The sequence below is a fragment of the Lissotriton vulgaris genome, chromosome 1_1, assembly GCF_964263255.1.
Source record: "Lissotriton vulgaris chromosome 1_1, aLisVul1.2, whole genome shotgun sequence".
Lineage (NCBI taxonomy): Eukaryota > Metazoa > Chordata > Amphibia > Caudata > Salamandridae > Lissotriton > Lissotriton vulgaris.
Genome location: NC_141685.1, coordinates 1,423,827,498 through 1,423,851,661, shown reverse-complemented (window position 1 = coordinate 1,423,851,661; position 24,164 = coordinate 1,423,827,498). Strand labels below are relative to the sequence as shown.

At 47.3% G+C, this 24,164-nt stretch overlaps 1 protein-coding gene across 7 annotated transcripts in view; it reads right to left on the bottom strand.

The window, feature by feature from the left end:
* KIF21A (kinesin family member 21A) overlaps positions 1 to 24,164 on the bottom strand; it is an 863,983-nt gene that overhangs the window by 278,301 nt on the left and 561,518 nt on the right. For all 7 annotated transcript variants that reach the window (XM_086967225.1, XM_086967228.1, XM_086967231.1 and 4 more), the window contains one exon: positions 283 to 500. In XM_086967225.1, coding sequence (XP_086823351.1) covers positions 283 to 500 — 218 coding nt within the window. The remainder of the gene's footprint in view (positions 1 to 282; positions 501 to 24,164) is intronic.

The window sequence follows — 24,164 nt, the reverse complement described above, 5'->3', positions numbered from 1 at the left end:
CTTGCACAAGAACAACATAACACACCAGAACTCATGTGGCTGCTGTTTGCGGGGCTTGTGTATTTCTGCTATTTTTGTTTTTAATACGAAATGCGACCTTGGGTCCAAAATGGATGCAAAGACACATTGCACACTAGAAGTGTCAAATGTCAATTTTTTATTCCACATAATTATGGGTAATTTTTCAAAATTTTTCCGAAAGTTTGAGAAACTAAATTAGCACAATCCTAGTGGCAATATAGACAAAAAGCTAATTTTTTATTGTCACTGGGACAAACTTACATGTTTCCAATTTTAGATGGCAAACTGGAAGGTGGTGCTGCAAGGTCCTTTTCTCTAGTTGAAATGTCTGATGCCTCATTGTGGAGTCCAGTTTCCTGAACTTCCTCAACGGATGGAAGATGGGCAGGTAAAATGGTATCCCCTGAACCAATATCTGTGGTTGAATCATTATTATCAGCATAAAGCAACTCCATCTGTGTAGTAGTCCGCCTGCGTGCCTGCATAAAAACAGAAAAACATGAATTATTTTCAAAATGAGCTTTTATCTCTTGTGATATATATTCATCATGTTCATCTTCAGCTTCTTAGAACCATTAATTCTTCAAACAAATTGAATGATATTAATATTAGAATTATTATATTGTTATGCCTTGCTTCAGTGGGAAGCCTCTATCATTTATACCAAATTCTAAATCTGGTAAGTCACAGCTATGACGTAGCGACCGTTGATAATAAAACTTGTGACCCACTGTTGCTTAGTCATAAAGGCCTTCCAGGCCAGGCTTACAGTGCTCTCTAGAAGCTTGTCAGTGCAGTGCTTCTTATTTGCTTTCTCTGAAAGCAGAAAGCACAGCTTAGGAAAGTGGTGAGTTTTTGTATTTTCACATATGGGTCAGGGAGGGCAGGCCATGTAATCTATAACTCCCTCATTACTTCTCTCCCCTGAGTGGCAGCTGAAAACAGAGGTTAATGATGTTATAGGCCATACATAACATACAATTATAAAGAGGTGAAAAGTGATTTATGGGAAACAGAGCATAATTGAAGCTGCAGTATAAAAAATGACAGCAAAACTTGCCTTTTCAAGCCTTTTTTCAACGATGGAGTGATAAGCAGAAAGGAAAAATTTATGGCAAAACGTTTTGGTATTTATTTATAGAACAGAAATAATCTCTGCATGTTTCTATGAATTAAGAGCTACAACTGATATATATATACATATACATATATATATATATATATATATATATATATATATATATATATATATATATATATATATATATATATATCTTAAACTAAACTGATTCTAATATCTTTTTACAACACATATCTATCTGCTTTTCAGTGTGCTTAATTTTGCTCTATAAATTCGACATAGTCTTTATGTTTGTGAACATGCTATTCTCAATCATAGGAAGCTGGGAGTTCCATGACCATATAACACGTCTATCTGTATATGAACTCCTTGGTGATTTTGAATACCTTTATAAAGGAAGGCTGGAGACATCAGCCTATATACTACAGATACAATTGCTTCTTTTATCAGATCCCTCGCTTGTACTCCAAACCGAAGTAGAAATGTTCAGCTGCAGCATACGCAGTCTAAATGTTATCTATGACAAATAATATGGATATACTTCAATACCATCAGTATTCCTGGTCCTTAAATATTTAAATAGTCTTGTCCCTTCAAATACAGTGTTTATGGTACATTCTAGTTTTAATTTCCAGTACCTATCTTTGACTTCATAATTGTTTTTTCCTCAGAGTCTAGCCACCATTTTTGAAACCCAAGACTATGTTAGGTGTTCTACCCAAGGAAAATGTATTGTTCTACTCAATTTCATTAGGTCCATCAATGCAAGCCTAATTAGAAGCATATACATATTTAGGCTTCAGGCCCCTGTAGTTCACAATCTTAAGGATTACAATATCTGTAATGGCATTTAAACCTAGCTCCATTCTTAGTAGGGACTAGGAGCAAAACAAATATTTTTCAGCCACCAGTATTCACTCGTTATTACAAGGTCTCCGACCGACCAAGTCCACACTCAAACTGCTGATGTAGTGCCAATGTAGAAACCATGGGCCCGATGTAGGTAGCCCTTTACCGATCGGAATCGGCCGAAAATACCGATTTTCGGCCGTTTCCGATCGGTAAAGGGCTATCGAGATGTAGGGGCACATTTTCGGTAATTTTACCGAATCGTTATCATTACCGAATCAGTAAATTTACCGAATCGGTAATATTTACCGATTCGGTAATGATTACGATTCGGTAAAATTACCGAAAATGCAATGTAGGTAGCCAATGTTCCATCAGCACATGGCTTACAGAATCGGTATATTACCATGGAATACAAATCCATGGTAAAATACCGATTCCTGTGTATATGCACATCTGTGCATGTACACATGTGCCATGTGACAGACAGACGGGCCCTTAGGGCATGTCTGTGTGCCACATTGCACACATGCCCGTTTTGGGGGTGCTAGAGGGTGTCAAAGTGACACCCCCTGCACCCTTGTGAATTCTTTAATCACCGATTCGGTAAATACCGAATCAGTAATGCCTAATCATTCCTATGGGCTTCAAAGCCCATAGGAATGAATGGGCATTACCGATTCGGTATTTACCGAATCGGTAATTAAAGAATTGTTAAGGATTCGGTAACAAATCCAGATGTTGGGACCTACATCCCATTTACCGATTTTGAAATACCGAATCGGTAAAATTCGGTATTTCAAAATCGGTAAATGGGATTTACCTGCATCGGGCCCCATGCTCCCAGAGGTACAGCTGTATTAACTTTCCATTTTAAACCTTTAAATTTCCCGGTCACCTGATTTAGAACACTGGTTTATATTTCAATTTGTAGAGTGCACTTCAAGGAACTAGCAAACCTTAATTTAATCTAAAAAAATGATAAAATTGGTTTTGGTTTCATTTATAGCTTGCTCGTTCAGTGAGCAAGAGGCACACATCTGCTCGAGTAATTCATGCACAGACAATTTAGTTTGAGTTATTAATGCTACATAATCTGGAAATAAAATTATTTTGGTATTCTTATATTCAGCTTTGGATAATGTAATCTACAGTCAAGTCTAATATGGTTTCAAAACATCCAAGAACTAACATAATAAGTTAGAGGGCTATCTCACATCTCTGTCTAACCCGGCCTTTAAGGGTTTATATTAAGTCTTATTGCTATTGGCATTGTTTGTAACACATGCATTGTTTTTGTATGCATTAACGGTCGCATCTGTACTAATCCGAGGTACATGCCTTTTTTTTATTGTTCGAATTGTATTGCATTGACACGTAGTGTTTCCACCGCCCCACAGAGCCCATAAACCCAGGCGATATTATCCGCAACAGATCCACCTTATACACCTGGTACCAACCAACACTCCTTGCATATAGTTGTTAACAATAATGTGCGGACTCCGACAAGCTGCACATTAGGACCTCATTCCCCCCGGACTGAACTGGAAAGTAATTTAGGGAGCACTATAGACAACACTTTAAACCTAAAAATTCTTTCTTGGAACATAGCTGGCCTTTCCAAGAATCTAGTTGTGCCTGACTGGTACAACTTTGTCGAAAGCCATACTATTTGCATCTTCCAAGAGACCTGGAGCATGACCGCCCACCATAAAGTGGGCTTTGCCTCCTACTATATCCCTGCAGTACCATCAGCAACAGGAAAATGGCGTCCTTCTGGTGGCATGCTAATATGGGTCAGTATTGCATTAGATTGCACAGTACAACAGATTGAGTGCAATTGTCCAGACCTTTAAAGACTGACCCTTAGGGACAACAAAGGAGGGAGGACCCTAGAGATTTTTAACATCTATGTACGTGGAATAAAAGGTGGAACCCAATCCCCCATAATCACATGTCTGGAAGCAGAACTCTCCCGCTGCCGTCTTGAGTCGAACATTCTGGTGGCGGGAGACTTCAATTGCACATTCGAACCCCTTCCAGCTGAGGATATGTTAGGCCTAGAAGAGGATGACGCAAAACGGGGAATCCCCCTGCTGAGCCTGCCTCCGATAAAAAGGTAGATCTAGCTAGCTGTCCAGCTAAATTTTATATCCCTAGAGTATGGGCTCAGGGCAACCAACAGGAGGACACTTTCCGATCCTCTAGGGGTTCACACTTATAATAGGGTGGGGCCATTCGTCAAGAATTGATTACATTTAGCTAGATTACAAGCTTTGGAGGTAATTATTAGACATGACAGTAACACCAACAACTGATAGTAACCACAACTCATTATCCCTCTCGTTAAAACCCCTATGGCCTTCTAACCCAGGGAACCCATGCAGAGTAGATCAAATGTCTTCAAGGAAAGTAATTCCCTCGAACTCTGGAAGGCATCTTAAGAGGCACAAGGTGGCCATGGATGAAAAAAAACTATCTGGCATTAGAGAGACCCTGGCAGAGGCTCTAAGCGAGATGCAAGAGGCTGTCACCGTCATAGATGGTACCCAGAGCATATCCCTAGTTTACGAGAAACTGGTTACTACTCTGGGAACCTTCTTTTATACAACCATTGGCAATAGGCCACACACCCTGAGCAGGAACACCACCGTTACATGGTATGCAAATAGTTGCAGGCGCAAAAAATCTGCCTTAATTATGGCCGTCAAAAGCAAGTCTTCTTTTAGGATTTGGTCAGCTAGAAGGGAGTATAAGGTGGCAGTCCTTAAAGCAAAGAAAGAGTGGGAAGAGCAGCACTGGCAAGCATTAAAAACAGCCAGCATGGAGAAGGATGCTAGTCTTTTTTGGAACTTATCAGGAAAAAGAATTGCCCTGACAGCGAGCTAATCCCTAACCATATTCCACGCAAAAGATGGTATGATCACTTCTTGAGCCTCTACTCTGATGCAGAGGAAACTATCCACGACGGCCCATCCATCGACCCCTGGGGCCCCGAGGGGAGACAAACAGAGATCCTTTTTCCGATTTGGAGGTGGAAATCGCCATTCGCCCAGCAAAGGCAGCGGGGTCCAACGGCCTACCAGGGGATCTCCTCCGAGCAGATCCTGTTAAATGGCCAAAACTTGTTGCATACTTAATCAATGCTATAGACAAGGGCTGCCTTATCCCAGCATCCTGGAAGGGAGTGGAGGTTGTACCCATTTTCAAGAAGGGGGCAAGGGATGACCTTGTGAATTACCGCCCAATAAGCCTGATCGATTCAATCCAAAAAGTTGTTGGCCGGGTATTGTTGGAGAGGATCCTTACATGGGCGGACGAAAATGGAGTCCTCTCTGACTACCAAGCTGGCTTCAGGGCAGGCACAGGAACTATAGAACAGGCGTTCAGGTTACTTCTCCTATATTGGAAAGTGGTCCAAATAGGCAAAGGCAGTCTTTATCTCGCTTTCATTGACCTAAAGACTGCCTTTGACCTGGTCCCCCGTGGGCTCCTGTGGCAGGTTCTGGCAGACCAGGGGGTCCCTAGGTACATCCTTAACATTCTAATCCGGCTCCATGAGGGGAACTATGCCCAAGTGAGATGGGGACCACAAGGGCAAAAAACACCGCAAATACCAGTGAACAGAGGAGTCCGCCAGGGCTGTGTGCTAGCTCCCACCCTGTTCTCCTTGTACGTGAATGGCGTGGTTGAATACTTACAACAAATACCATCTGATGCTCCAGCCCTGGCGGGCGAAAACATCCCCACTCTCCTGTTCGCCGATGGCACCCTCCTCATCTCAAAAACCCCGAAGGGCATGCAGACACTCCTAGACAGCTTCCATCGGTTTTGTAACGCTAGAGGGTTGACCATTAATACACATAAAACAAAGTTCCTAACTTTAAATCCATCTAAACCATTTAGGAACCCTCCCTCACTAAACAGCGTCCCACTAGAGAGGGTCACGACCTTTGATTATCTGGGTATTCGTATTTCCGACTCTATGTCTTGGAAAGCACATATGCAGAAAATGCTCTTAAATCATAAAAGGGTGGTGAGGACAATCTCAAAAGAACACCGCTATTCATCGAGCAGACCAAATGCCCCCGCCCTCACAATTTATAAGGCTAGAGCTGTAAGTTCGGCACTTTACGGCGCCAAACTCTGGGGTCTTTCCAACTTAGACCAAATTTCTAGATCGGAAAACAAATTCCTAAAAGATCTAATGACGTTACCCCAGAGGACACCCAACAAGCCCCTATTATGGAACTTAGGCTGCCACTCGCTTAGAGACATAGCAAGATTTTGCCCACTCTTGCTTTGGGCCCGCTTGTGGCGGAAACCAGACTTATCTAATTACGCAGCGGGGCTAAGGGAGGTAATGGGCATGGATGGGTGGCACGAGATCGTCTGGTTAAAAGGCATAAAGAAGCTTTTATATGATCTCGATCTTGAGGAAGCATGGGTCAATAGAAACTCTCCTCACAAGGCAGAAATCAAGAAGGCGTACTGGCTCTGGGTCACCAAGAACGATCTTCTTAACCCAAAAGCAGGGAGGTTGACAGAGGAGTTCATGCAGCATAAGCATTCCAACTATCTTGAACCCTACCTAGATCTTATACAAAAACCATTTGATAAAGCTTTGTATTTTGAGCGTAGGGTAGGTATGCTCCTCTTAAGAGAGTCGACTGCCCAGTGGAAGCCCTCGTACCAAACTCCAGCCTCTTGCCCAAGCTGTGAGGCCACCACTGAGTCAGTCGCACACTTCATGTTCGCTTGCCCAGCTTACAAATTGCCAAGGGACTGCTGGCTGAAACCAGTCTGTAAGAAGTTGGGTACCCGTAGCCATTGCGCATTTTAAGTTCTGACGCACGGGATCTCCATGCCTGTGCACTAGCAAAATTTCTTAGATGGGCATGGAGCATCAGAGCGAGAAATTTGCACGCTAATTCCTAAACACCAAAACGCTCATGTGATCTTTGTTCCTCAAAACTTGCACTTACTTCCTCTTTTTATAAATGTATAAGCAACTTTTTATCTATTTAATGTGTCTGCTTTTTATGAATCTCTTATTCCGAAATGTTTATTGTACATTGTATTGTTTTTTAAACTGTTTTTATTATTTTCATTCAAAACATAGGCACCAATCACAGTACGTTCATCAGTATACGGTACAATTAGGTTACATGACCATTGACATTTATCCAACTTCGATCCGTCATGCAATAGGATATCAACAAACATAGCCTTGGGCAAGCTGCCTATAACAGTCACTCTACTCCTCCCCACGTTCATCTTCCGAACTGTCCCCATCAGAGTCTGGTATTGGATCACAGATATCCCCCCGGTATACAACCCATGCTGCCCATATTTTGGTCCATTTCCGAGGGCACTTACGATTTATGTAGACTGTCCTCTCTGTTAGCATATAAAGGGCCATATCCCTACACCAGGTCTCCAGCAAAGGTAGCTCCACCGCCCCCCATTTCTGCGTTATATTATGTTTCGCTACTATAAGTTCAAGCGTGGCCCACGCTTGCCCAGGAAGTGCTAAATCGTTCGGTTCCCATACGTTTAGGAGGCACCTGCGCGGTTCCGGTAGAAGTGATACTCCCAGTGCCTGGGACATTGTTCGAAGAACTGCCCGCCAATATTCTGTAGGTGCTGGGCAGTCCCATAATGTGTGAAAAAAGGATCCCTCCTTCCCACACCCCGAGGCAAAATGGATGCTGTGCTATCCCCATTTTGTGCAGTGTAGTTCTAGTGTGGTACGTGCGGTGTAAGATCTTTAATTGCACCAGTCGGAGCCTTGCTGGTATTCCTACTTCCCTGGGTGATGCCAGAGCCTTTTGCCATTCGGTTTCGTCCATGTCCCCTACGTTCTCCACCCACCTATCTCGTAGGGGGTTGTCGGGTCTGGTAGATTATTAATTATTTAGCGATATGTGAAAGACGTGGCGCTTCTGGGCATGTGATCAGTCAGTAAGCGATCTTTTAGAGGGGACGCTTCAGGGACGTCAGTTTCCTGTGGCTCATTTTGCATATTTTTATTCTGGATTGTCTAGCTTTTAAGATATTTTTTATCGAAATAAAGCTTATTGAAATGAAAAATGAAATGATATATCGTTACACAAGTAGTAACTTGTGCACCTGAAAGAGACACTTTAGTGATCGATTCCTTACCTTAGAACAGATACCCTAGCAATACCAACCCTGGTGGTGGGTCTGAAAACAAGATTACACCAGAAAGTCACGGAGAACAGAACAGCCAAAGAAGCCGTCTCTCCGGACTTGACTGTCAAGGCAGTAATGCTTGGTGAACGTGTGCGGTGAAGTCCACGTAGCTGCCTGACAAATGTCCTGCAAGGGAACGCCGCATCCCAAGGCAGTAGTGGCTGCCGTTGCCCTGGTAGAATGGGCACGCAGCTGAAGGACTGGGCTATTCTAAGGCCCAGCGGTGCCAGGGGACATTACCTGAAACCTTCGTGGGTTACCTGTTCCGGCATACAAATCACAGAGACACGGGACACTTCCTTCGGCGTCAAAGATCAGCGTTTATTTACTGCAGGGATACAGAGATCGCAAGAAGTACAACCACGTGTAGGTTCTGAGAGTCTGCTTCGAATTGCAAACGTGGATCGCTCCTTTTTATACACCTTTTCGTCATTGCACAACATAGTGAACAAAAGGTTACAACTCAGTTCCCACAGTAAACTTCAAAAGGGTCGCATTCATGTTTTCAGGAGCCCGGAACATTATTACAGTAACATCGCCGGTTCCCAACTGTAAAAGCACGTTATCTCACCATTAAGCACATTCCACTCTAGTCGTAAACAAGCTAAGAGAAGAGACAGAAACAGGTGCAAGGGAGACAAAGACAGACAACAGATTGAAAAGAGTGTAGGGGGCAATATCGGAAGCATGATCAAAGGATTTGAGCCTAGCGCATGCAAGGCTGAAACAATAGACCGGCACAACAAGATGAGCCTCGAGCGGAGCCATCTGCCTTTCCCGTATCATCCCCCTAGTCATAAAGACACACTCAAAGGAACATGCGTCTTCCGCAAGAGCTTGGGAATCCCAGGGTCACGAAGCGAACACTGTCCGTTCGCCGACTACGTGAGGGCAAGAAACAAAATGGATGCCGTATCTAAAATGGAACCCGTGGGTTCAGATGGAGAAACCCACGAATAAGACGAACGCTGCAAAGTAGAGTAGCGAAAACGCGTACACCCACTAAACTCGTCATTTGCGGTTCATAGATACCAAACTCGTCCATATTCGAACAAGTCCAAAACGTCATTACGATTCTCACGGAACATCAGACGCTCCTTTTTCCCTCATGTAGGCAAGCACTAGTCGATATCAGAATTGATTTCGATATTCATCAGATCGTTCAGTTGTTGCTGGAACATTATTCTATCCATTAATGTCTCTTTGGTAACAGATGGCCTTCTTATACACGTTGTAGCACAGAGGCCACATAAGGCAGGACCACACTGCACGCAAAGACAACACGTGAACAGAAACGTCACAACAACCCCTACGATCATCAGAATCTTCCAACCCCAAGTCGACATCAGACCCCAAAACCATCCAAGAAGCGTCCAATCACCTTCGTCCATGTGTATGGACTCGGAGATCTTGTGCAACTTCGAGATGGCTTGATAAACAGTTGGAGCGTTATCAGGAATGAAAATACAGCAGCTCGAATGGATCACCTTGCACACACCACCTCTATCTGCGAGTACAACGTCTAGAACCATGCGGTTCTGCAACGTCATAAGTCTATCCGCCTGAAGCTCTGCTGTCAGATTACCAAGAGCACTTGCAGTTATGTTAGCAGTCGATTCTACCACACGAGTCAACTGTCTCAGGTTCCTATTATTGATCATAGGTCCCCAAAACGGCAGGAAACCCTTAAAGAAGTCTCCTGCTTCTTGACCGGCAGTGTCCTCTTTGCTAATAACACCTCTCACAACTCTAGTCTTGTGATAGTCTGAGGCAACTGTGAAAGTCGGTGGCAAAAGATTCGCGATATAGCAGGTGCCCGAGAAATCACGGGGCAACCACGTATAAGCGCGATCATAACATACAAAGTAGGTACCCTTGGCAGTTAGGAGGACAGGGGAAGAGAGCATCGGTAAAACGTACGTCTCAGTACAAGCACTCTTCCCAAGCTGAGCTCTCGGATTATAACCAAGACCTTTCAAGCAGAAATTACCGAGGTGGGGTACGATCCAGATCGGAGACGAGCTCTTAAGCTGTCCATCACCCACTGACATACTATACTCAGCCTCACTCAGATCCTTGTATGCTCGCACCTCTTCCTCTGGAATAAGCGATGCATCAAAAATATCTCTATCCAAGTCAGCAATCGCTATCGCCAAAGACTTGTGGTACGGGCCAGGACCAAGGTCTGTGGAGCGTGGCTCTCGACGGGGGAAGGAATCTAGTGCACAACGGAACATGGTTTGAAATGCTAGAGCTGACCCCTGGGAGCTGTAAGGAAGAACCAAATACAGAATACCCTTATCCATGGGAAGTGGCATTAACCCGCACACCCAACAGTTGGTAGTGTTCATCACCAATTGATGTTGATGAAGAAGTTGGACAAAGGAGTTGTTCATAAATTCTGCACGTCTAACCTGTTCATGTTGGGGCAGAAGATGAAAGGAATGTGGCGAAACAGTGGGAACAGAATTCAGATCATGAGAAGAAGAAGAAGTAGGTGAAGTGGAAGGCAATAACGACTGAATTCCAAAATACACTCCACCCACCAGTAGCATAGAAACAGTCAGGAACAGCAGGAATACCTGAAACAGAAAACATTTTGTTCGAAAAACCTTATGCAGTTTGGATCTTTGCGCCATCCTCTCTACTTCCGACAGCTTAGAGAACTCCATCCTCTAAAAACCGTCCGTAACGTTCTTGACGTACTTCGTTCTGAGTAGCGATTATCAATTCCCAGGAGTTCCCAGGAATCGACAAAAGTAACCGACCTAGTGTCAGAAACCTGCTAAACAGAAGGAGGTACCCGCATGGCCCTACGGTCAACCCGGATGATAGGTTTTAATTAAATAAACATTCAATTTTAATACAAGTCTCCTAGCTGTACAGAAAAGGAACACACGTGATGTATAAAACAGGAATTGAAAAACACAAAATGGAAAAATGCAAATGTTCACAATGTTCGTAGCAACAGTGAGGGGGTAATGTGAAGTTAAAAACAAAAAAAAAAGGTTTTATTAGTCCTTGTCACGTGATCGAAGAAAATATCGACTTTTTCCAGATCGAGTTTGCTCTTCAAATAACTGTTCAGATGGCAAAGCAGTGTTCGATCGTTCAGATGACAGTTCAGAACTTGAATTCTCCAATGCTGAAGACAAAGGTACAGTTCCAGACGATTCAACAAGTGTATCTGACTGAACTGAATTGTCCTCTACAGGTTGAGCATCACTGAACGGCACGTAGCGTTGAAGGGCCTCGGTCTCCGTTGGGGCAATTCCAATTTTTACCCAGTTCTCTGCTGGCAAAGGAAGTGGAACCTTCTTCGTATGGGTGGCATGCACCCAGTTCTTCCTGCCTTCCAACCGAACTGCAGTCCTTGTGGCCAGCAAAACTTGATAAGGTCCCACAAATCTTGGCTCGAGATTACATTTTCTCCCAAAATTCCTGGTGACAACCCAGTCACCAGGTTGGAGCGGATGTCCAGGACCCTCTGTTTGTGCCGGTAGAGCTTCAAAAACCTGTTGATGAATCAAACTCAATTTAGCAGTCAGATCATAAAGATAGTCAATCAACATTGGATATTCAAGACTGTCAAAATGTTTAGGCCTCGGGACTCCCCAAATGTTCGCAGGACGGCCGAACACAATCTCATATGGGCTAAGCCCTACTCGGGAGTGCACAGTCGCCCTGGTCGATAAGAGAGCTAGAGGCAGTGCATCAGGCCATGACAGACCAGTCGTGGCTTGAATTTTGGCAAGTTTCAGTTTCAGAGTACCATTGTACCCCTCCACTAAACCCGCTGATTGAGGATGATTAGCGCTATGGAATTTCTGACGTATTCCAAGGCCTTTACACACACTCTTCATCACACTTCCCACAAACTCACTTCCGTTATCCGACCATACGATCCGTGGCATTCCATATCGAGGAAAATATTCCTTCAGTAGGACTTTTGCTGTAGACAGGGCAGTATTATCCTTAAGAGGATAGGCCTCGATCCATCTGGAGAATGCGCAAACCACAACCAAAACATATTTCAGGTTATTGCATCTCTCCATATGGATGAAGTCCAATTGGATAACTTCAAAAAGGGACATGTAGGAGGAGCAAAATGACCAGGTGGAGTGGGGGTGCCCTTACCAGGATTATACATCAAACATACCATACAGTTCTTAACCACTCTCTCAGCACACTTAGCAATCCCATCATTCTTCCATACAGGAGAAAACAACTTACATATACCTTTCGCGCTAATATGTGACAAGCCTGGGCCATAGTAACAACGGCAAGCACATATGCATCCGGCAACATCCACCTCTGACATTCCGACAAATCAACCCAACATCCATGCGCGTCTAACTTTCCAGTGCTTTCTTTCCACTTAGTCTTTTCAATCTCGGTAGCCTCATTCTGAATCGCTTTAACACTCTCCACAGTGTCCTCACACATACCAGTCTCCGACGGCCACCTCACATAACTCGTAACATACATTCGAGTCATCAAATTTTTGGCCGTTTCCTTAGCAATCTCGTCTGCAAACGCGTTACCACGACCCACATCATCCGTAACCTTTCGATGCGCGCTGCATTTAATGATTGCCACCTGCTTAGGCAATGTAAGTGCATCCAAAAGATCGTTCACGAGCTGTCCGTGTTGGATCTTCGTACCATGCGATGTCATAAATCCTCTTTCTCTCCACAATCGACCAAAACTATGAGCTACGCCAAATGCATACTGACTGTCAGCAAACACATTCACTCGCTTCCCTTTAGACAAAACACACGCTCTCGTTAACGCAATCAACTCTGCCGCTTGCGCTGAATTCTGACTCAATCTCTCAGTTTCCACAACCGTACTCAACGTCACTACAGCATACGCAGTCGTCACATCACCATTCGGCAACTTAAAGCATGAACCATCAACATACAAAGTACCATCGGGATCTACCAATGGAGTGTTTTTCAGGTCAATACGACCTTTCGTCTCTTCTTCAGTTCTTAAATAACAATCATGTGGTGCTACATCATCTGATTCCACATTAGTCGGCAACAGTGTTGCTGGATTCAGCACATTACAACGCTTGATCTGTATATGACTTGCCAAAAGTGTCAACTCATAACCGGACAACCTTGCGCTCGTCAAGTGTTGAGTTTTTGTTCGATTCAAGAGAGTGTCAACTGCATGCGGAACCATCACCGTAAGCATATTATCCATGACCAGACCTGCGGATTGTCGAATGGACACCGCAGCTGCCGCTGTCGCTCTTAGACAACTCGGCAATGCTCTAGCTACTGGGTCTAAGGTCAAGGAAAAATATGCATATGGACGCTGCTTACCTCCAAATTGTTGCGTCAAAACACTCAACGCACAACCTTCTCTCTCGTGAACGTATAATGTAAACGGCTTACTGTAATCAGGAGAACCTAACACAGGAGCCGAACACAACGCATCACGTAATTCAGAAAAACTTTTCTGACACTCTTCAGTCCATGGCAAAGAAGTCGGAACATCCTTGCACGTGAGAGCCAACAATGGCTTCGCTAACAATGAAAAGTTTGGAATTCATTGTCTGCATTATGACGTAATACCTAGAAAGGCACGTACATCTCTCTGAGTTGTTGGCACAGTCATTCGAGCAATCGCTGCAATTCTTTCTGGGGTCAACCTTCTTCCCTCCTTTGACAATAAGTGACCTAAATAGGTTACTTCTTGACAACAATACTGTAGCTTAGAAGGTGACACCTTATGATGTAAGTCACATAAATGCTGTAACAGCGATACTGTAGCAGTTTTGCAAATCTGCTCGGTGTCAGCAGCCACCAATAGGTCATCAACGTATTGGATCAAGGCCGCACCAGCCGGTAACACAAACGCATCAAGTTGACTCTTAAGGGCTTGGCTGTAGATCGATGGACTCTCACAGTAGCCCTGAGGAGCGCGTTTAAACCTAAAGCTACGACCACCTAATGAGAAGCCGAATAGATCTCTGCTTTCCTCAGCAAGCGGAATGCTAAAGAAAGCATTCTTCAAATCAATCACCGAGAACCAAGAAGCAGAGGCTGGAATCAGGGTCAGCAAAGCTGTAATGTCAGGCACCACGGGAAACTGTGGGATCACAATTTTGTTTACTTCTCTCAAATCAATGACAAAACGGTACACAGGAGGCTTGGATGGGTCAGTTCGTTTCAAAATAGGTAACACAGGACTATTACACACATTTCCCCGAGTTTCTTCAATGACATCCTTCTTGATCAAGTCATAAATGATCGCTAAGAGCGCTCGCTCACCATCAATAGAGATACGATACTGGGGAATACGTGGTAATCGCACATTCGATTTCAATTTCACGACATAAGGTGATATGTCCAGCAGGCCCACATCATTGGGACCTGTTGCCCACAAGGACTCAGGCAGAGAACTCAATTCCGGTGGGAGCTTATCAGTTGACAAGTACATAGGAGAGATCACTCTCTGACCTAATGTAAGCTCCACTCCCGTAGGAGAGCAGTACAAAGTCGCATATAACCGCTTCAACAAATCCAGGCCCAAAAGATTCTCACCACAACCAGTAGTCAAAATCAAAGGAGCCTCTAGCTCACGTGGCCCAATTGTAAGGGGCAAAGGGCTAGAAACTGGATTGCTAACCGGGGCACCAGAGAATCCAACGGAAACATTGGTTAAGCCAGACAAAGGTGCGCCAGGGAGTTTCGAATGCATGATGGAACTTTTCGCTGCACCAGTGTCCAACAGAAAAGGCTCAACCACGCCCGATGTGGCAACTGCGACGTAAGGCCCTCTCTGATCAACCGGAACTGATACCACTCCCTCTCTTTGTCTACGGCTGTCCTAGTAACTACCGTCGGCATCAATGTCATGCTCGACGTAATAGTCATCCACATGGTACTGTGCAGATCTACCGGACGATGAATTGCGCTGATCAAAACAATTATTCGAGTCCGATGAAGAAGTAGAACGCTCATTCTGATTTTGAGAGGTACCACGACCTCTACCTCGAGATGCCTGCTGAGGACCACTACGACCGCCTCGGGCCGAAACACCATTATTTCGGTCACGTAAAACAGGACAATTAAACTTTAAATGGCCCTCACCCCTACAATATGCACATTGATTATACCCAAGCATAGATCTGGGTGTAGAAGAGTCAGAGCGCGACTGCGTCCTAGAAGACTGCGCCTGTGGTCGATATTGCTGTTGCGAGTCATTTTGATTCGAGCGCGGAGGATATGCTTGCTGCAATAAGACCTTAGTTTTAAGCTCCTTCATTTTCTTGTCTGCACGATCATTTTCTTCTTTTTCCCTATTCTCATAGTATTGAGCCGTTGCTAAGATTTGAGCCGTGGTCGAAACAGCCCATGAACTTTCAGAAGTTTTAAATTTGTTGCATAGCACAGGCAACAGATTTAACACAAACTTATCGACAAATAACCGCTGACCTCCTTCAGTGCTCATATCCTGACCACTATGATCGATGAATGCCTCCTCAAATCTAGTAAAGAAATCAGAGACACTCTCGTATTTTGCTTGCAAGCAGACAATTTGTCCCAATTTACCCTCATTGCTGGCATAAGCGTTTTCATGAGCGTAATGATTCTTTAGGGCAGAGCCGTGATTAACTGTTCAGGCTTAGCCCCACCAACTTGTAGTGCATCAGCCGCCGCAAGAGCAGCCCAATCACCCCCTAACTCAGCTGCGTGATTTTCTTGACGAATTTTTGCCCAAATGGGTTGCGGTACCACGTTACCGAGCAACATGTCAATATCGGCAAGGTTCATAATAGTAGCATCCACAAGTTGGGATAACTCCTTGTAATAACCTGCCGGATTTTTCCGGGGGTCAGGTAAAGATTGTTTTACCTGCAAGACTCCCGACCGCTTCCATGGGAGGTGTATCCAAACTCTCTGGAAGTGTGGCAAAATGGGAGGAACTTGAGCAGCATCACCCGGCATCCACACTAGGGGAACTTCTCGCATAGGATACTGACCAGGATGTGCTTTCCAATCATCAGAGTCGTTGTCAAACGACACTCGAGGAGGCACTGTAGATCTAAAAGCTAACAAACGTTCTAATGCACGTCGTACATTACTGCCTACAATCATGCCGCTCGAGAACTGATTCTGAAGTTCAGTCATATCTGACGGTACATTATCTAACTCATCATTATCCCACTCTTCTCTCAAGGATTTACACATTTCCTCGAACACGAATCTTTGTGTGGGCTCATTAAACTGAGAGAACGTATCGTAAACCATGCGCGGAGTGTACTTAGCAGGATGTCTAATCCACTTTCGCGCCATAGTCACTAACGTCTCACTCTCCCGCCCACCAGGAATTTGACTCCGTCTTTGAGAGACGTCAGAAACATCGGACCCAAGTATCGGTCCGAAAAGCGGGGAATAGAGATTAGCAACAGTATTAGGTATACGACTACGATCAGAAGGAGAAGGGGAGAGAAGTACAGGAGCAACAACATGAGGACTGAACGTAGGAGCAGTAGGAGTAGCCAAGATAGCAGAAGTAGCAGGAGCAATAGACTGAGAAGGTATAGGCAAAGGGGCAGTAGGAAGAAGGGCAGGTAAGGGAGCAGGGACAACTTGGGGAACAAGAGGATTCGGAGGAACAGGACCAACAACAGGCTGACCAGCCGCCGCCGGAACAACAGGTTGAGGGACACGAGGAACAACAGGGGCTGCAGTACCCTGTACATAAGGAGGTGGTGATTTTAATAAATAGGATAACAAAGGATCCTCTGTCGGTTCCTCTCCCTTCTTATCAGAACTTGACGGTAAAACCGGATAACATTTATCCACCGCCATATGATGCAATCTAGTAAAAACGTCCTTTTCCTTCTCGTCTTTGTCTCGCTGATATTGTTCGGCACTTTGCATCATTGTAATGATACCATCTCTCTTATTTTTCTTTATTTGCTTGATTTCTTTCTGTTTGGCCTCTTTGCGCCATAACCGAAAGGAATCAAACATGGCCGGCCTAGCTTTCTTTTTAAACAATTTTGCTTCGAGATTATCTAAAATCTCAGTTTCGAAACTACCATGAGGTGGCCAGCTAAGGACACCGTCGTTTTTCGTATAGCGGATCCAACAGTCATTATAGGCAATTGGACCCACTCCGTGTCGACTATAGAGCTCATAAACCGGAGTTCCAACTGGAGGTATCGGACATGAGTCCTCCAACCGGGAATCCGTACTGCAACCTTTAAAGAAACCAAACAAAGTACTACGGCCAGGCATCGTGCACACTAACCGAGCTTACAAACTTCAAGGGTTATCGAATTACGATGTCCTCGCAAAAATACAAGACCCTCGGTTTTTGGCAATCGTCAAATAAAAACCCAACAACTAAGAACCAACAACTAAGAACCACAAATGCAATGGAACCATGCAAACAACCAAGTTTCAACAACAACAACCAAGGTTTCTGGGAGCGACCCACAAATACTTAACTGAGAGAACAATGGCGTCACCAGGAAGGCCCGTCTATCGTCTCGCCGTACAAAGGACTACGCCATGCGCCAAAACAGGTCGACAGTCAGGGCATCAGTCCGTCGCAGCCGTCAGGAGGTGGGAATCTTTGCGGGAAAAATCTTCGGACCACTTATTTCGACAACAGGATTGATGAAGCGGGGTGCACCTTCCCTCGGAGATTTCACACGAAGTTCCTCACGATCGTCGGGCTTTGGACCGGTATGCTGATGTCGCCCCACGTGGGGCGCCAACTGAAGGACTGGGCTATTCTAAGGCCCAGCGGTGCCAGGGGACAACACCTGAAACCTTTGTGGGTTACCTGTTCCGGCGTACAAATCACAGAGACACGGGACACTTCCTTCGGCGTCAAAGATCAGCGTTTATTTACTGCAGGGATACAGAGATCGCAAGAAGTACAACCACGTGTAGGTTCTGAGAGTCTGCTTCGAATTGCAAACGTGGATCGCTCCTTTTTATACACCTTTTCATCATTGCACAACATAGTGAACAAAAGGTTACAACTCAGTTCCCACAGTAAACTTCAAAAGGGTCGCATTCATGTTTTCAGGGGCCCGGAACATAATTACAGTAACGTCGCCGGTTCCCAACTGTAAAAGCACGTTATCTCACCATTAAGCACATTCCACTCTAGTCGTAAACAAGCTAAGAGAAGAGACAGAAACAGGTGCAAGGGAGACAAAGACAGACAACAGATTGAAAAGAGTGTAGGGGGCAATATCGGAAGCGTGATCACAGGATCAAAGGATTCGAGCCTAGCATGCAAGGCTGAAACAATTGACCGGCACAACAAGATGAGCCTCGAGCGGAGCCATCTGCCTTTCCCGTATCATCCCCCTAGTCATAAAGACACACTCAAAGGAACATGCGTCTTCCGCAAGAGCTTGGGAATCCCAGGGTCACGAAGCGAACACTGTCCGTTCACCGACTACGTGAGGGCAAGAAACAAAATGGATGCCGTATCTAAAATGGAACCCGTGGGTTCAGATGGAGAAACCCACGAATAAGACGAACGCTGCAAAGTAGAGTAGCGAAAACGCGTACACCCACTAAACTCGTCATTTGCGGTTCATAGATACCAAACTCGTCCATATTCGAAAAAGTCCAAAACGTCATTACGATTCTCACGGAACCTCACAGCCCACCAGGAGGCTCCTTCTTGGCCAACGAGTAACATGCTTTTATGCACAGAACAACCCACCGAGAAATGGTCAGTTTGTGCACGGCCCAACCTTTTTTGGCGTAGCCAACAAAGAGTTGGTCATCCACCACGAACTGTTGTGTGCGCTTCAGATAGAACGAGAGCGCACATTTTGGGTCCAGACGGTGGAGCTTCTCTTCCTCTTTTGAAGGATGCGGAGGCGGAAAGAAAGTGGGAAAAGTGATGGTCAGCCCGGTGTGGAAGGGCGTGACAACCTTTGGCAAGAAAGAAGGAAGGGTCCATAAAACCACCTTGTCCGGATAAACTGAAAGGAAAGGAGGTTTGGAAGATAGAGCCTGGAGCTCACTCACTCTTCTGGCAGAGGTGATAGCTATCAGGAAAGCCGTCTTGAGAGTGAGAAGATGCAAAGGACAGTTACGAAGGGGCTCGAAGGGAGCGCACATCAAATATGTCAAGACAAGGTTTAAGTCCCATTGAGGCATTATAAACGGCACGGGAGTAAACGTGTGTGTAATGCCTTTCAGGAAACGGTCAACAACCAGGAACTTAAAAAGAGAAGGCTGATCTGGAAGCTGTAGAAAGGCGGAGATGGCTGAAAGATAAACTTTGATAGTGCCCAGACAGAGCCCTGCTGGGCCAAGGATAGAAGGAACAGAAGGACCTCAGAAAGAGGGGCAGAGAGGGCATCCACAGCCTTTGTTGTGCACCATGCCACAAATTTGCTCCACCAAGGATAGAAGGAACAGAAGGACCTCATAAAGAGGGGCAGAGAGGGGATCCACAGCCTTTGCTGTGCACCATGCCACACATTTGTTCCACCTGCAGGCGTACACCTTCTTATTGGAAGGATGCCTGGCTGCCAGAATGACATCACAGACTTCGGGAGAGATCGAAGGCTGTCAACTGTCGCCGCTCAATCTCCACGCATGGAGGTGGAGGCTGGACAGGTTCCGGTGGAGGACCATCCCCTGCTGCTGCGACAGAAGATCCTCCCGAAGAGGCAGTCAGAACGGGGGAATCGATCGCCCTGCTGAGTAGCTCAGGATACCAGAATCTTCGTGCCCCATACGGAGCCTCAAGGATGACTTGGGCCCGGTCGCGCTGAATTTTCTTCAGCACTCTGGGCAGAAGTGGTATAGGCGGAAAGGCGTACAATAGACCACAACTACACTCGCAACGATAAGAGTAGCTGAGCAAGCGCTGCCTTGGAAACTCCAACGCGCAGAACTGATGACATTTCGCTTTCTCTTTGGTGGCGAATAGATCTAACCAAGGCTCTCCACACTGCTAAAAGAGACCTTGCGCCACATCCGACTTCAGACGCCATTCGTGATCCATCAAGCACCCGTGGCTGAGTTTGTCTGCCCTGGCATTCAGAGAACATGCCAGGTGTTGAACCACCAAGGTAATGCCTTGATGTTCCAGCCATGTCCAGAGGCGCAGAGCCTCCTGACATAGGGTTCAGGACCCCACCCTGCACTGTTTGTTGCAATACCACATGGCGGTGGTTTAGTCCGTGAACACCTGCACTACACTTCCCCGGACAGAGGGAAGGAATGCCTTCAGTGCAAGTCGAATCGCCCGAAGCTCCAAAAGGTTGATATGGAGCCGGCACTCAGCCAGAGACCAGGGGCCTCTGATCTCCGCCTCTCCCAAGTGGCCTCCCCATCCCAGGAGGGATGCATCGGTCACCACTGTGTGCTCCGGTTGGGGAACGGAGAGGGATCTGCCAATGACCCAATCGCGGTTTGTGAGCCACCACTGCAATTGTCGTGCAGTGCCCTCCGAGATTTGGACATGATCAGACAGGTTGCCCTGATACTGCGCCCACTGGAACTTCAGGTCCCATTGCAGAGCCCGCATATGCCATCTGGCATGTTGCACTAGCAGGATGCAGGAGGCCATCAGGCCCAGGAGCCGGAGGGTCATCCTGACTGAAACCCAGGATAGAGGCTGAAAGATCGGAATTATAGCCTGAATATCTCAAACTCGCTGCTCGAGAGGATAAACCCGAAACCGTGTCGAATCCAGAACCACTCCGATGAAGGGGAACTTCTGAGAGGGACTCAGGTGCGACTTTGGCACATTGATGGAGAGCCCCAGCAAATGCAGGCGGTTGGCCGTAGTCTGAAGGTGGTTGACAACTGCCTGGGGCGAGCTCGCCTTCAACAACCAGTCATCGAGGTAGGAGAAGACTGACAACCCTGACCTGCGCAGGTGAGCTGCCACCACCGCCATTACTTTCGTGAACACCCGAGGAGCGCTGGTACGGCAAACTGAAAATGCTCCTGGCCTACCGTGTACCGTAGGTAACACAGGTGGGCCGGCAGGACGGGGATGTGAAAATATGCATCCTGCAAGTCAAACGCTGCCATGCAGTCTCCAGGGTCGAGGGCAGCCAAGACCTGAGCCAGAGTCAACATCTTGAACTTCTCCTTCCGGAGGAAGCGATTGACGTTCCTGAGGTCCAAGATAAGGCGAAAAGCCCCCTTTGTCTTTCTTGGGGACCAGAAAGTAGTGGGAATAACAACCCTGTCCTACTTCTGGCCCAGGAACGTGCTCGATGGCCCCCTTGGCCTAGAGGGGCATGACTTCCTGTTGGAGAAGCGCAAAGTGATCCCCTGACATGCGGTGGAACTGAGGTGGCATGGCTGGGGGGTGGACTCGAAGGGGAGGGAGTAACCCCTCCAGACGAGTTGCAGCTCCCACCTGTTGGAAGTGACAGAATGTCAGTGGGGAAGGTGATGCGAATCCTGACGCCCACTGGTGTGGGGTGCACCCCAAAGCTCAGACTAGGAAGGCTTTGAGGCGGATGCTGCGGGGAGTGGAGGTGGACTGACCCGCACGGCCCCCTGTGCCACCATGGCGGCCTCCACTCCCACGGCTGCGCTGAGTCTGGTTCTGCACAGGCTTCTGATTAAACGAGCAGGCAGAGGCGCCTCTTCCGTGGCCACGAAAGGTAGACGTGGCCGGGCGTGTGGTGGAGAGACCCAAGGACTTGGCTGTAGCCCGAGAGTCCTTGAAATGCTCCAGCGCAAACAGGCAAGTACCATCAAAAGGCATGTCCATGAGGGAACTCTGAACATTCCCCGAAAACACAGTGGACAAAAGCCAGGCATGGCGTCGCAGGGACACTGTTCTGGAGATCGCTCTCCCTAAAGAATCAGCGGTGTCCAGGCCACACCGAATGGCAAACTTCGCTGCATCCTTTTTCCTCTGCCAGAGCCTGGGAAAGTACCGCCCGAACCTCTTCTGGACACTGGGGCAGTGTCTGTGCCACCGTGTCCCACACAGCTCTTGAGTAGCGGCCCAAATGGCACGCGGTGTTGACTGACCACAGCCCCAAGCTGGCAGAGGAAAATAACTGCTCCAGCTTCTTCGATTCTTATCCGGCGGGCGGTAGGGAACGCACTCTGGGAAGCGGAGGCCTGAATGACCAGACTCTCCGGAATGGGATGATTTGTCAGAAAGGCCGAGTCACCCGGTGCCGGGCGATGACGCCTGCCCACATTCTTATCTACCGGAACCCCTGTGGCTGGCCTAGACCAGGTGCCCATCAAATCATACGTCAAGGCCTCATTAGACAGGAGCAGAGGTTCCATGGAACATGCCGCCGGCTGAAGCACTTCAGTAAGGAGGTTGGTCTTGTGAGTGACAGTAGGCAGATTAAGGTCGAGGGCCTCAGCTGCTCTACGGAGCACCATAGTATACGTGGCACCCTCCTCTATGATTTCGGGAGGAGACATAAATCCAGGCTCTGAGGAAAGGTCAAGGACGCCGGTGTCCTCCGAGTCTTCTACCCACTCATTTTCAGACTCGCACTGCTGTGCAAGAGGGTCTTCCGACCCCTCCCAGTCATCTTCCTCCTCCACAGCCCATGGAACAGGTGGCGGGGGAGGCACAGGGAAAAACAAGTGCTCCAACGGTGCCGGGACGGAGCTGGGCACCCGGCGCTGATCCGGCTCCATGTCCCAACTCTGGTCCTAAGCCGGAGCAAAATTGCCTGGGAATTCAGGCAAGGGCAGAGCTGGAACAAACGGAACCCACGGCGGCGGCAGAAACGGCTGCAGTGGGTGCCGGGGCCCGCGGCAGAGGACCCTGAGGCGCCAGGGCCGGAGCCGCCGGCGGAGGAGCTTGCGTCGCCGTGACCGGAGCAGACAGCGGAGCCGGTGGCAAGCAAGGGCCCTTAAAAGGGACTGCGGGCCCGAATGCGCTTCTGCGGGAGCCCTAGGCCTGAAAAGGTGGTCCATGGCAGCAAGAAACTCTTGCACCTGGGCCAGAGTCACCGACGAACACAAAAAAGGTGGGTAGGCGGTGGGACTCCGAGGCTCCAACTGAGCCGCAGGGACAAAACCCTGGCCCCCTCATTCGCATCCGGAGACCGACGGGGGGATGTCGGAGAGCGAACACGCTTCTTCGACTTTTGCTTGTGATGTCTCTTACCCGATTCCGAGGGTGAAGACAAACCCCGAGGAGCGATGGTGATGGCTCTGCGGCCGGTCCCTTGAGCGACCTCTGTACCTCAAACGGCACGGAGCCGTTCCAGCAGCTTTCGGGATCGCTCCTGCAAAGCCTTAGGAGCCATGGCCAGTCGGAACATGACCGGGAGTCATTGTCGCACTCCAGACAGTAGAGACAGAGGCCATGGGGGTCGGCCGCCGACATCGTACAGCGACAGGCCCCTCAGGATTTAAACCCTGGCATCCCTACGTGGCACCATGAGTCAAGGAATCAAAAGAAGTCGAGATAAAAGTCACAAAAAAGTTCGTCAAAAAGTGACTAGGGTATGGGGTGGTGGAACGTGCTCTCACCCAGGAGACCCCCTTATGGAACAATGGGCGGTTGCCCCAGTTGATTGCGCTGAAGGGCTTCCGGGAGTGGGATGCGATTGGCATCTCCACCCTGGGGGGATTGTACTGTCGGGATGCGTCCTTAAATCGTTCATGGATTTACGGGGAGAATTTTGAATGCCCAGCTCCCAGTTCTTCAGGTACCTCCAGTTTCGTCACGCTTTGTCGCCCTCCCTGGCGGGCCTGGAACAGCTCCCGGAGTTAAGCCCCCTCGAGGCCAAGATATTTATGGGAGAGTTGCAGGATAAGAAACATTTGCGCATATATCAAACGCTGGTGCGCCACTGTTCGTCGGATTAGGTCAGTCTTAGAGCTGCTTGGGTGCGGGACGTCGGTGATCTGGACGAGGAAGATTGGGTCGAGGCCCTGGAGAGCCCTAGAAGGGCGGCGATATCCACGCGTCTCCGATTGATTCAGTTCCGGTTTTTACACCGCACATATTACACTTGACAGTGTTTATGGAGGGCGGG